Genomic DNA, 12,807 nt, shown 5'->3' with positions numbered 1-12,807 from the left:
TTTCTGCTCCTTCTCCTCCTCCTCCTCTTTCTCCTCCTCCTCTAAGAAAAGAAATCTTTTTAGCAGCTCACTTTTGAATCCCTATTAAAAAAAAAACAGTGAAAATTATTCAAAATCTCTTTGGTCAGTGTTGACAGTGTTGACAGAAGGCATGTCAGGCAGCCATCTCCTTGTCTACCTGCGAGGGCCAGTTATTTTCCTTTCTCTTTTTCAGAAAATGATGAGTTTTGAGTTATCCAATTATATGAATTACTGTTTGTAAAGGTCACAAAAATTACAAAAGATGAAGGAATAAAACTTCCTTTTTTTCTTCCCTGAGGCTGCTTAGAACAGGCAGTGACCTTGGGGAACTCTTTTCTCCTCCCTGTGTGCATTCCACTTAGATGGCAAGGGACCCTGGGTGAGAGGCTCAGCCCATCCCTTTCACACACAGGGACCAGCACAATGGGGACCCTGAGCAGGAGTCAATCCACAAGATATCTGAAGTGGGGCAGCTGGGGCTGTTTTGTGTTTGTGTGTGTCTCTGGGTGACCTGGAAGAACCAAAAGAGTTCAGGTCCCCAGCACAAGTGGCAAAGGCCTTAAGCCTGGGAGGGACAGTCTCACACCAGAGAAAGTCACCATTCAATACAAGAAAATGGAACTGATAAAAACACAGTAAACGGCTGGGCGGTGGTGGCGCACACCTTTAATCCCAGCACTCGGGAGGCAGAGGCAGGCGGATCTCTGTGAGTTCGAGTCCAGCCTGGTCTCCAAAGCAAGTTCCAGGAAAGGCGCAAAGCTACACAGAGAAACCCTGTCTCGAAAAACCAAAAAAAAAACACAGTAAAGACAACCAGGGGTGAGCACCACATATTCACACACCAGAAAGAGACAGGGTGAACCCAGTGACATCACATATCTGATCTTGGCTTCCAAGTGAACTTCCTCCTTCAGTAGGAAGATTGGCTCATTCCTCATGCCCACTTTCTTCTTAACTGTCCCTTGTAGAATTCCGCCTCTGCAGTGTAGGGAAGGGCTTTCTGAGGACAGTGCCTGCTTACAACAAACAAACAAACAAACAGCAAAAAAAAAAACATTTTGTTTCACGTTGATGATATAATTAATTCTGTAGAGACTCATGCCCACAACATGTGTTGCACACAGCATTGTTTCCTTTTTTTTAAAAAAAGATAATTAAAACTCTACCTTCTGAGTAAAAAGGATTGATTCTAGTTAATCTTATCTTCTCCTTCTATAAAAAGGGAACAAGCTGGCACAATGGCATCAGAAGTCCACATTCAAGGACCTGTGTGCCTCATTGAGAATATGAAAGGACAACTGATACCTAACCAGGAAGCTCTGAGGATCCTGTCTTCCATCAATCAGCCAGTGGTAGTCGTGGGTATTGCAGGCCTCTACTGCACAGGCAAATCTTACCTTATGAACAAACTGGCTGGGAAGAACACAGGTTAGTGCCACCAATATAGCTATGCTGGGTCGCCCGTGTGTGAACGTCTTGTCTGGTTTCTACATGAGAATTTAATCTTCTGGTCACAAATGGCTATGGGGATCCTATTTGTTGTTGTTTTTGATTTGTCTGTTTCCTTTTGTTTTTGAGACAAGGTCATGCTATATAGCCCAAACAGGCCTTTAGCTCTGTATGTAGTCCAGAATGACCCAGAACTCATGATTCTCTTGCCTTGGCCTCCTGAGCGCTGCTTACAGGCCTGCACCACCATATTTAACCCTTAGTTTCCCTTGGAAAAGCACAAGTGGCTCATTTCATAAATGGAGAGAGGCAGTAATAAAGATAATTTAATTTATATGGTAACAAACTTTAAGGTGTTAGTAAAATGTTCCTGTAGCAACAGGAAGTTTCTATTGTTCTTTAAGGTTAAAAAAGTCTATCTGTAGTTTATTTGTTGACTTTTTTAGTATTGTAAATTATAAAAGACCCTTGTTTATAATTATTTTTAAGTATAGGATTCTGTGGCACTAAAGAAATGTGTGCATCTGTGTATCTCCCACATCCATTTCTAGAAGTAGCTCATTGTCCATCCCATACCACTATTCTACATGCTATATCTATGAATATGATTGTCACAAAAATATCATGTAAGTGGACTTGTACAAAATAGTTTTTTTCCTTGTTATTGGTTCTTTCTCTTAGATGATATGTTCAAGGTTTTTCACTGTAAAAACGTGTCAAAATTTTCTTCCTTTTCGAGGTTCAGTGGTAATATATGTCTAACATTGCCTTATCTATTTACCTGTAGACAAGACATTTGAGTACTCTGAATGATGCTGACATGAAGATGACTATACAGACACCTGTCTGAGTCTAGGCTTTTGGGCTTTTTAGGTTGTATTAGTCTCATCACTTATCAAATGACTGACAGCAGCAATGTAAGGAAGGAGGAATTACTTTGTTCACAGTTCTGGGGATATCAGTCCCCTATGGCAGGGGAGACAGGACTTTGTGGCTAGATGTGTAGTTGAAGGAGCTTGTGATTTGTTTCCATAATGGCTGATCAGGAAGCAGAGAGCAGAAGGCCACAAACAAGGCCAGTGTTATTCACTTTTAAAGGTCTGCCCTCTGCTAGCCAGGTCCTACCTCTTAATGTTTTCATGTGTCTCAACACTGTGACAGTAACTAGGGATCCACTGTTCAAACACAGGAGCCTGGAATGGACATTTTACATTCAAAGCATAACATTATACCCCTGGCCCAAAAATCTAGTTGGTCTTATACATAAGTCCCCGTCATCTTGGGTTTTAACAGTGTGTAACAGTCCAGTCTCTTCTGAGACTCAAGCAACCTTTTAGATATTAACCTTCGCAAAAAAAAAAAAAAAAAGTGCCTGTAATATACAATGGCATAGAATAAACATCCCCATTTGCAGTATTCAGGGGGACAGGAAGGGCAGAACACACCATAGCAAGACTGAACCCAGAAGGACAAACATAATCCTATAGCTCCATGTGCAGCATATATGGCATGTGGTGGCCTTCTCTAGACCACAGCAGCTTGCAGACCCTGCCTCCTGATTCCTGCTGTTTACAGGATACAAAGGCTCCCTCTACAGTTTAGGTCCACTCATTGACTCCAGCTTTCCTCAGTGGACATCCTAGGCCTGGCATCTCTAACTTCTTGGGTCTCCACTGTTACTTCAGCTTTACCTCACAGCCTCACACACAGAAAATTCAGCTGTGTGGTGCGTTTACCCACCAACCCCACAGCTCCCCAGAGCTTTCTCTGTGAGCAGCAGGAAATATTAGATAGAGGGATTTATATTGCGGAGATAAACAGGTAGAAAATAAAGGATAGCCTTGAAAGGGCCTGGAACCTTTTCCAACGGGCCCTGACTGACTCTGCCCCAGGGTATTTATAGAGATGCCAAGGGGTGGAGCGAAAGACCTCCTCCCCCAGCACAGCCAAGTACAGACCATCTCAGACACCTGCACTCAGGCCTGTGGTCCTAATCATCCTCTATGCGGACCTGCTGGGTAAAGCCTCGAGGAACCTGAAAATGGGCTCCCACAGAGCTGTACATGACAGATTGACCCTGCTGCACATTTTTTGTGGATCCTTGATGCAAGCCTGGATGACCATTGCATTCTGCATCTCTGAAAAATGAGTTTCTGTTATGACTCTGACTGTGAGATCAGCACCAGCTTTGGTTTCAGTTCATTCTTCTGACTTGATTGTACTGATTTTTCAAAAGAGATGTATTTATTTTATATTCACATGTACAAGTATTTTGTGTGAGTACAACCCTGCATCCCTAGTATTCACAAGTATTAGAAAGGAACATAAGGCTCCCAGAAACTGTATTTATAGACAGTTGTAAGCTGTTATGTAGATTCTGGGAATAGAGTTCTGGTCCTATGCAAGACAGCAAGCACACTGAACCACTGAGGCATCTTCCCTGTTTGATTATGCTAATTTTATTATCACTTTCTTGAAGCACCTGTTTCTACACATCTAATCCCTTCTTTCCTCTCTGCATTTCAGGCTTCTCTCTGGGCTCCACAGTGCAGTCTCACACCAAGGGGATCTGGATGTGGTGTGTCCCTCATCCCCAGAAGTCAGACCACACCCTAGTTCTGCTTGACACAGAGGGCCTGGGAGATGTGGAGAAAGTAAGGATTGAGTGCTCAGTGTGCAATTCAGCCCCTGATCTTTGGAAATTCTTCACTATCCTCTATGTTGTCTTAAAAACTTTTTATATATTTATTTGTGTGTGTGTGTGTGTGTGTGTGTGTGTAACATATGCCATGATGCATGTGCTACAACTCCCATATGGAGGTTAAAGTAAAACATGTGAGTCAATTCTCTTTAACACCATGTGGTTCTGGGGATCGAACTCAGGCACTAAGGCTTGGTTGGCAGCAAGCATTTCTGCACATCAAGTCTGGTCACTAGATCCATAGTTTTTTGAAGACTTGTTTGAACTTCATCATAGCACCCTTTTCAATCTACTTACATGACACGAAGTCACATTTAGCCAACAGAGGTGAGGGAACTAGTCACAAAACTGGGTCACAGAAGAGCAGGGTGGTGGTCTGCAGTCCTGAAACACTAACCACAGACTAAGAAGCACCAGTGAGAATCATCACAACTGAATCCACAAACCATAGGAACATTTTTAAGGCTAAAATCCCCTCTAATGAAGTGAATATATTTTATCACTGCTGATCTAGAAAGTGACATAGAACAAAACATATTCCTGACCCATGTATGTTCTGACTCCCAGGGTGACAACCAGAATGACTGCTGGATCTTTGCCCTGGCTGTACTTCTGAGCAGCACCTTCGTGTACAACAGCATGGGAGCCATCAACCAGCAGGCCCTGGACCAGCTGCAGTATCCTTTCTGAGGTTCAGAACACCAGAGCAAGTGGGGTGACCTTCCCTCATGATCCACCTCCACGACTCTTACCCTTGGTTAATGTAACATAAAACATAAAAATACCTCAAGTACATGTAGCTACAGTGTTCACACTGAGGCTAGGAACAAGATAAATGAAGGCTTGAGGCTAGATATTGGGACAAAGTAGAACTAATTCAGGATTGTAACCCTGGAGATTTGGTTGGTGCTATGGTTTTTTCATGGCTTTCCTTAATTAGCTGTTCAGCTATGTGATAGAGCTGACAGACAGAATCAGAACAAGATCCTCACTTGATCAGGATGAGTTGGAGGACTCAGATGAATTTGTGAGCTTCTTCCCAGACTTGGTGTGGGCTCTCAGGGACTTCTCTCTCAAGCTGGAATTAAATGGGGAGTCCATCTGCCCAGATGAATACCTAGAGAATTCACTGAAGATACTTCGAGGTAAGAGAGCTACAACTGCTAAATGAAGATGTCAAAAAAAAAAAAAAACACTCAGAACTTAGATTTTTTTTCTATCTATAATATTCTTACACATGAAGTTTCTGTTTCCTGTTTTTCACTGTATGTAGGTACTGGCCAAAGAGATAAAGAACAAAAGCTGAATCTCCCTCGGCTTTGTATCCATAAATTCTTCCCAAAGAAGAAATGCTTTGTCTTTGAGCGGCCAGCACATGGGAAGAAGCTTGGCCAGCTGCAATCGCTGCAGGATGAAGACCTGGACTCAGACTTCTTGGAACAAGTGGCAGAGTTCTGTTCCTACGTGTTCAGCTGTTCCAAGGTTAAAACGCTTTCAGGAGGCATCAAGGTCAATGGACCACGTGAGTCCCTTCCAGTCCTTCTGCTCACTATTTAGGCCACAGCATCATGAGATAGCAATGACCTGCTTCAGCTCTGAAGAAATGTAGACCTGTCACCACTGTAGGGCTAAGCTGTGGATGGTACCAGCATTTATAATAGATTCTGTCTATGACATTTTCTTGTTGGAAAAGAGGAAAGAGGCAAAGGAGAAAAAAAAAGAAATCTTTAAAGTACCCTAGCAAACTGAACCTGCATTCACCAATGATAGCCACTAAGCAAGTATGGCTCTTAATATTTAAATGTAAATACAAAAAAATATCTACATGGAGGCAGTCATTGTAACATTAGTACATATAGAAAGTTCTCTTGGGCAATGCTATATATTCTAATTAACCCAATGGAGAATTTCTGACTGGGAGAGCACATTTTGTTCCTGAATTGGAATCAAAGGCTTAGAGGGCTGGTGACCCAGACAAACATGAAAGAGTTATGGAGACTGTTCTCATGGTGCTTTCCTTAAAAGGGACACAACATCCCATAGACACAGGCACATGTATTCTCTACCCAAAATTTTTAACCATTGGGGCCTCAGATATTGTTTGAATTTCTTTAGGTCTTCTTAATAAAAGACCCATAGCCTGATATTGGTGAAAGCTGAAAGATCAAAGAAGCAGAGCGAGCCACAGCCACTACCTCTTCCCTCAATAACTCCTCAGCCTGAGAGAGCTCCAGCTGAAAGGGTGTCAGCTGAAAGAGCTTCCTCAGCCTAAAAGGCTTTTAGTTCCTGTCTCCTCATGCCTTATATACCTTTCTCCATCCTGCCATATCACTTCCTATCTCAACCTCTCTAGTGCTGGGATTAAAGGTGTATGTGTGCTTCCCAAGCAAAGGCATGAGATCTCAAGTGCTTGGATTAAAGGTATGTGCCACCACCGCCTGGCATCTATGTTTAATTTAGTGGCTTGTTCTGTTCTTTGATCTTCAGGCAAATTGTATTAAAGCACACAATATCTCACCGCATTTCCCCTTATTTGTCTAAAATAATAAAAGAAGGTTATGACTAATATGAGAAAAACTATATACAATAAGTACAGTAAGTATAACCAATATATACAGTCAATAATTACATTAATAATGTCTAGTCCATTAACATTTGACAGATTTAGAGAAAATACTCCATTATCTATCCTATTTTTGTGAGTCCAAAGTGTTGTACTTAATTCACTTTCTATCCTAATTTGTATTAGCAACCACAAACTATCTTTTGATGTCTTTCAAACTTATATACTTTACACCTATTTAGTTTTCTTTTCTGAATTTGTTAACAAGAAAAACTAGTCTTCAACTTCATCAGAGACCCAAAAAGGAAATAATATTACCTAAGCAAACAGGAAGTGCAAACAAGTGACTTCCAAAGAACATGAGAAATGACAGAAACAGCTGGCTGACTGGACAGTCACCCAATGTTCCTTTGCAATATTGGGGCATCCATCCAACTCATGAGAGGATCTTTGTACAGGGGAATATCTAATCCCACCAATCTGAAGTTGACACAGAGATGGTTCTGTCTTTTGTTCTTCCAAATGATGTTAAGGATATTAATGTTTTAAGGCATCAATGATTGACTTATCCAGAATCACAAAGAACAATGTTGACATCATCCATCTATAGCACATGTTGTCACCTGTTCCCTGGTTGTAGAACTAAAGAGTTTGGTGATAACCTATGTGAACACCATCAGCAGTGGGGGTCTGCCCTGCGTGGAGAATGCTGTCCTGGCTTTGTCCCAGACAGAGAATGCAGCTGCAGTGCAAAAGGCCATTGCCCACTATGACCAGAGGATGAACCAGATGTTGCAGCTGCCCACAGAGACCCTCCAGGAGCTGCTGGATCTGCACAGGGCCAGTGAGAAAGAAGCCACCAAGATCTTCATGGAAAATTGCTTCAAAGATGTTAATCAAGTGTTCAAAATGGAATTAGGGGTAATTTTTCACTCAACTTTACCTAGATATAGATTTTGAAAGGTAAAGTGCTATGGGGAAATGAAATGGGTGTTTGAGGGGAACAAGTGTTACTAGATTTTAAAATAGTAACAGTTACCTGTTAATAATCACAACAAACAGGACAAAAATGTATAATCGTACATTCAATGCTTTAAAACATTTCTCTTTTAATGAATAAGTTAGTAATATTCTACTTTATTGGATTAAGTACAGCGAAGCAATTAGTGTGCCTTATCAAGGTGCATGCCCCGTGTAAGCAGAATGATCTAAAATTCAAGCCAATAGCGAAGAAAAAGCCAAACTTATCAGAGGCAAATTAATTTAGAGTCATGTTTATTCCATGTTCCATCTTTGGCCCTCTCTGAAAAAGTAGTTTACCTCTAAAGTTGCAAATCTCTTTTTTGAACTTTACTGCCTAGGAGCAAGTATGACATCATTAAAAAGCCGGATCATAGGAATGAATGTAGTTATAGTTAGTGATTTTAAGTGTTCTTTTGTTAGGGGTTTTCTGTTTGTTTTTCTTTTAAGATAAAAATCTGAGAAATTCTAAACTCGGACTTCCTGTCGTTCTTAAATATTTTCTTTTCATTTTTACATCAAAGACCAAGCTAGCAACAAAGCAAGATGAATTCCTTAAGAAGAATCTACAGGCATCCTCAGATCGCTGCTCAGCTCTGCTTCAGGATATTTTTAGTCCATTAGAAGAAGATGTGAAGCAGGGGCTTTATTTCAAACCAGGGGGATACCATCTTTTTATCCAGAAGAAAAAGGAGTTGAAGAAAAAGTACTGCGAGGAACCTGGGAAGGGGGTACAGGTAACAAAGGTTATTTGTGTGTTCTTGAAGGCTTGTGACCTCCTTCAGACTGCAGAGTGACCCCAAGCATCACTGTGAGAGGGTCTTTCTGTTTGCATTCCAGGAACATGCTCCTTCAACATCACACATGTGAACATTATCATACTGGATATGTCCTGCTTACTCTCTATAGACGGTGCACTCATGTAACAATTGATTCCACACTGACCAATCACATTAATCGCCAGTATGACTGTCACCCTCTGTTTTAGCTAGATTCTTTGTGTTGCAAAGGACATGGTTATAGCCCCTGAAACAAAACTTATAATTATCAGTTTAGGTCTCAAACTAGCTTTAAAAACCAACTGGGTCTAAGTATCACCCATGTCTCTCTGTCCATCACTCTTCACCAGCCCCCCACCTCCCTTCCTTTCTCATTGCCTCAGATCTTTTTGTTCTGCGCTAGGGCTACAGCAAACTTGCCTGATCTACAGCCACAGCACCATTAAACTCCAAAGTTAGAGCCCTCAGTCTAAAAAGACAGTATTTGTTTTCCAAAACGGGCCCCAATTAAAAGATACTCCTTTCTTTCTTTTTTAGTAAGAGATTTTCTATTCATTTTACATATCAACCACAGATTCTCCTGTCCTCCCTTCTTCTCCTACCCCCAGCCTTTGCCCCCAACCCATCCCCCATTCTCATCTCCTCCAAGACAAGGTCTCCCATTGGGAGTCAGCAGAGCCTGGTACATTCAGTTGAGGTAGGTCCAGGCCCCTCTTCCCTGCACCAAGGCTGCACAAAGTGTCTCACCATAGGCACTGGGCTCCAAAAAGCCAGCTGGAGAGATGGCTCCACCATTAAAGGCTAGGTTCACAACCAAAAATATAAAAGATATATTTAATGGGGTCCAGCTGGGACTGTGTACCTTTTCCTGTAACTGGGAATCAGTACCGAGAGGCATCTCTAGAGGAAAGGCGGACAGGGAGACAGGCACAAAAGTGTTCAGCCATTCCTGATGCTAACCTCATTTTCTCTGAACTTGAAGGCTGAAGAAGCTCTGCAGAAGTTTTTGCAGTCCAAGGAGGATGTGACTGATGCAATTCTACAGATAGACCAGGCTCTGACAGAAAAGGAAAACAAGATTGAAGGTGAGGCACATTTTAAGGGACTAATGTCCTCAAAAGCTGAGGAGTATTTAAATTACTTGTAAACCCTAAACCAGAGCTAAAAAACAAAACAAAACAAAAAAGCAAAGCTGTCTCTCACTGTCTGGTATCAGACATGGTAGCACTATGACATTAACAGTAACAATGAAGCCTGTGAGGAAGAGGAGAGGAACACGTGATGCACTTACACCTTCCTCCTTGCTTTCCTTCCCAGTGGAGCGTGTAAAAGCTGAAGCTGCCCAGGCTACAGTAAAGTTACTAGAGGAAAGGCAAAAGAAAGGTGATGAGTTGATGAAAGAGAAAGAGATGTTTTACCAGGAGCAACTGAAAAATTTGACTGAGAAGATGGAGAAGGCACAGGCCCAGCTGAGGAAGGAGCACCAGCGGGCCACTGAGCACAAACTTCAGGTATTGTAATTGCATCGCCATCTATGTTCTCTTCATTAAAATAGATTTTAAAATATGTGTGTGTTGTGTGTGGGCATATGTATTTGCACATGTGCATGTAATATCTATAGAGGTCTGAAGAGGGAGTCAGACCCCCTGGATCTGGAGTTATAGGTCCCTGTGAACCACCCGATTTGGATGCTTGCAACTGAATTCCAGTCTGTACACACTCTTCACTGCTGAGCCATCTATCCAGCCTCCTCCTGTTCTCTCCACTTCTGTTCGTCATGAAATGTGATGAAGCCTAAAGGCTGACTAAGCCTGCTCTCTTAGGCTCCGTATTCCTAAATACCTGTTTGATAGTCTGTTGCCCACGTCTGGGGATTAAGTTTTCAATATGTAATGGTGTCACGCTAAGTCCTTTAGTAATATACCTGTTTATTTAAGGCAGCCATGCTCTTTGTATCTTATCTTTGTTTATTTCTTAAGACTCTCTGAAACTAGAACTATGTCCATATTACATAGAAGAAAAACACAGGTTCACCAAGTTTAAAAAGTATACCATTTTATTGCTCTGGGTAGAGGAGGATCAAACGTCAAAGGCATCCTCAGCTTTATATGGAATTTAAAACCAACCAGGACAATAACCCCTGTCCCAAATAAACAAACAAACATACAAATAATAAAGTAATCACTATTTACAAGACACATACAATAGATTAAGCTGTTTTTCCCATAGTGGAATCCATAATGGTAGTTTTTCTGTCTCACCTGGCATGAGTTTATTCCTAAGAGAGTGTTTATGAGGAGAGGAATTAACTCTCACAACTATGTAATAGTCTGGCTGTCCCTCCTTTTTCCTATACTCTCCTTTCAATTTGTGTTCAGTTGAGAATTGATGTAGAAATTCATTATTTTCAGTCTGGGACGCTGATTTTCTTACCTATCACTGGACACCACTGCTACCAAGTTCTGGAAGCTCACACGAAATTTCCTCTCCCCCACCACTCTTTCATTCTCTCTTTCTCTGTATGAGCACCTATGTGTATTTGTGCTTGGTCATGTGTGCACATAGATATGAAAGACAGAAATCCACTTCCAATCTTCCTCCATCACTCTACGCCATATTTTTTGAGAAAGGGTCTCTCACTGAATCTCTGCTTCACTGATGGGGCTAGCCTGGCTGGCCAGTGCGTTTCAGGCATCTGTCTAGATCTGCCTCCCCAGCCTGGTATTACAGACAGTGCTGCATCTAACTCTCCCATGGGTGCTTGGGATTCCAGTTCAGGTCCTCACGCTTATGCAGCAGGCAGGTTACTGACTCATCCCTACCCCAACCCCAACGCTAGAATAATTATCTTAGACTAAGATTCAGAGCCTTTGTGAGATTTTCAGAATTCATTCCTGTGGTGCCTGTTTACATAAGGGGTGAGTAGGTGTATGTATTAATGTCTATAAAGTTAAAATTTGGAGTCAAACATATGATTAAGATTATGTACAGAGGTCATAGACAACTAATGAGGAAAAAAATGTCAATACTGGTAACTTAGGTTCATAAATTGAGCTGCTCTTTAGAAAAAGGAAACTGCAAAAGAAATGATCACAACTGCCCAAGAAAAAAGCATAATTTGGGGGAGGGGGATAAAAAAATACAAAAATGAAATATTAAAGCAAACCTTTAAATACTAAAATTGACTCATGAATAAAAACAGGTTAAAATTATAATAAAACTAGGGTTAGTGAAATTTTTAAGAAATTAAATAAAGGAAAATAACTATTATGGAAACTGTATAGAACATAGGGATCAACTCAGTGCAATGATTCATTGTCTCCACTTTTCACTTTTTAGGAACAGGAACGACTACTAAATGAGAGATTTCAGCAGGAGAACAAAATCATTCAGGATGAGATAAAGAATCTCCAGGAAAGGAAAAGCACGTGCAAATGGGTGGTAAGATAAAGGCATAAAGAGTTGTGCCATCCTGCCACTCAAAGCAGAGTTGAGCAGGGAGTAAATCTGGAACAAGAGTCAATCCAATTGAATAAAATTGGGCCTTGCATCAGAAACTAAAAATCTGCAAAGAAGTTCAGTGAGATCACTAAGGAGGTCATTGACATCTCTACCACAGGAGAGGTATCAATAGCACTGCTCAGAACAAAGTCCCCTTTCCAGACTCATCTCAAGGATACAAATGGACACTGAGCACATTCATATATGGTGGCTCATAAGTAGGAACCAAGTTGTCCAGTGGTGTGATGGTCTGAAAGACAGGGATTGCCAGCCTCATCCCTTAGTGAAGACAACATAAAGTTCTCCATTGTATCAAAAGTGTTCAAACTCTCACCAATGGCATGATTTGTGGATACTGCTAAAGAACAAACCTATCAACACACTCCAAATAAATCAAGACACCTGCATGGAAATCTAGAGTCCATAGATGATGGAAGAAACCATTAGCTTGACAAGGAGCTGGATCACAGGTGCATGGGTGAAGAAGGAAATGTCCCAGTTTATGTAGATGGAAACTGTAACCAGCATTTCCCAACTCTGAGTTGACACTGATTATGTAGAAACATGATGACAACTAAGCATAATGTAGAGCAATAATTTCAAAGATGAACTTTAAATGATGATGCGTAATCTGTAGATATCAAAGGCACTTTAATGATTTATCTGTAACAATAAACTTACACTGCTCTTTTCCTATTATCAGCTGCTATATTTGAAATCCTGTTGATTTTTCTCCAAATACAATAAAAATTATTTTCCCATATTTCTGACCA

At 41.1% G+C, this 12,807-nt stretch overlaps 1 protein-coding gene across 2 annotated transcripts in view; it reads left to right on the top strand.

Moving 5' to 3' along the window:
• Positions 1-12,807, top strand: part of LOC102912160 (guanylate-binding protein 1-like) — a 27,619-nt gene extending 14,812 nt beyond the window's left edge. The window contains exons 2-11 of one of the 2 annotated variants that reach the window (XM_042280039.2): positions 1,244-1,449; positions 3,997-4,124; positions 4,739-4,848; positions 5,120-5,316; positions 5,445-5,693; positions 7,375-7,655; positions 8,279-8,491; positions 9,516-9,618; positions 9,851-10,044; positions 11,873-12,807. In XM_042280039.2, the coding sequence (XP_042135973.1) occupies positions 1,260-1,449; positions 3,997-4,124; positions 4,739-4,848; positions 5,120-5,316; positions 5,445-5,693; positions 7,375-7,655; positions 8,279-8,491; positions 9,516-9,618; positions 9,851-10,044; positions 11,873-11,983 (1,776 nt within the window). In that variant the 5' untranslated portion in view covers positions 1,244-1,259 and the 3' untranslated portion in view covers positions 11,984-12,807. The remainder of the gene's footprint in view (positions 1-1,243; positions 1,450-3,996; positions 4,125-4,738; positions 4,849-5,119; positions 5,317-5,444; positions 5,694-7,374; positions 7,656-8,278; positions 8,492-9,515; positions 9,619-9,850; positions 10,045-11,872) is intronic. The other variant, XM_076575079.1, reaches the window with a different exon arrangement.

This window comes from Peromyscus maniculatus, chromosome 6 (assembly GCF_049852395.1).
Source record: "Peromyscus maniculatus bairdii isolate BWxNUB_F1_BW_parent chromosome 6, HU_Pman_BW_mat_3.1, whole genome shotgun sequence".
NCBI classification, from domain to species: Eukaryota; Metazoa; Chordata; class Mammalia; order Rodentia; family Cricetidae; genus Peromyscus; species Peromyscus maniculatus.
This window is presented reverse-complemented; position numbering and strand designations above follow the sequence as displayed.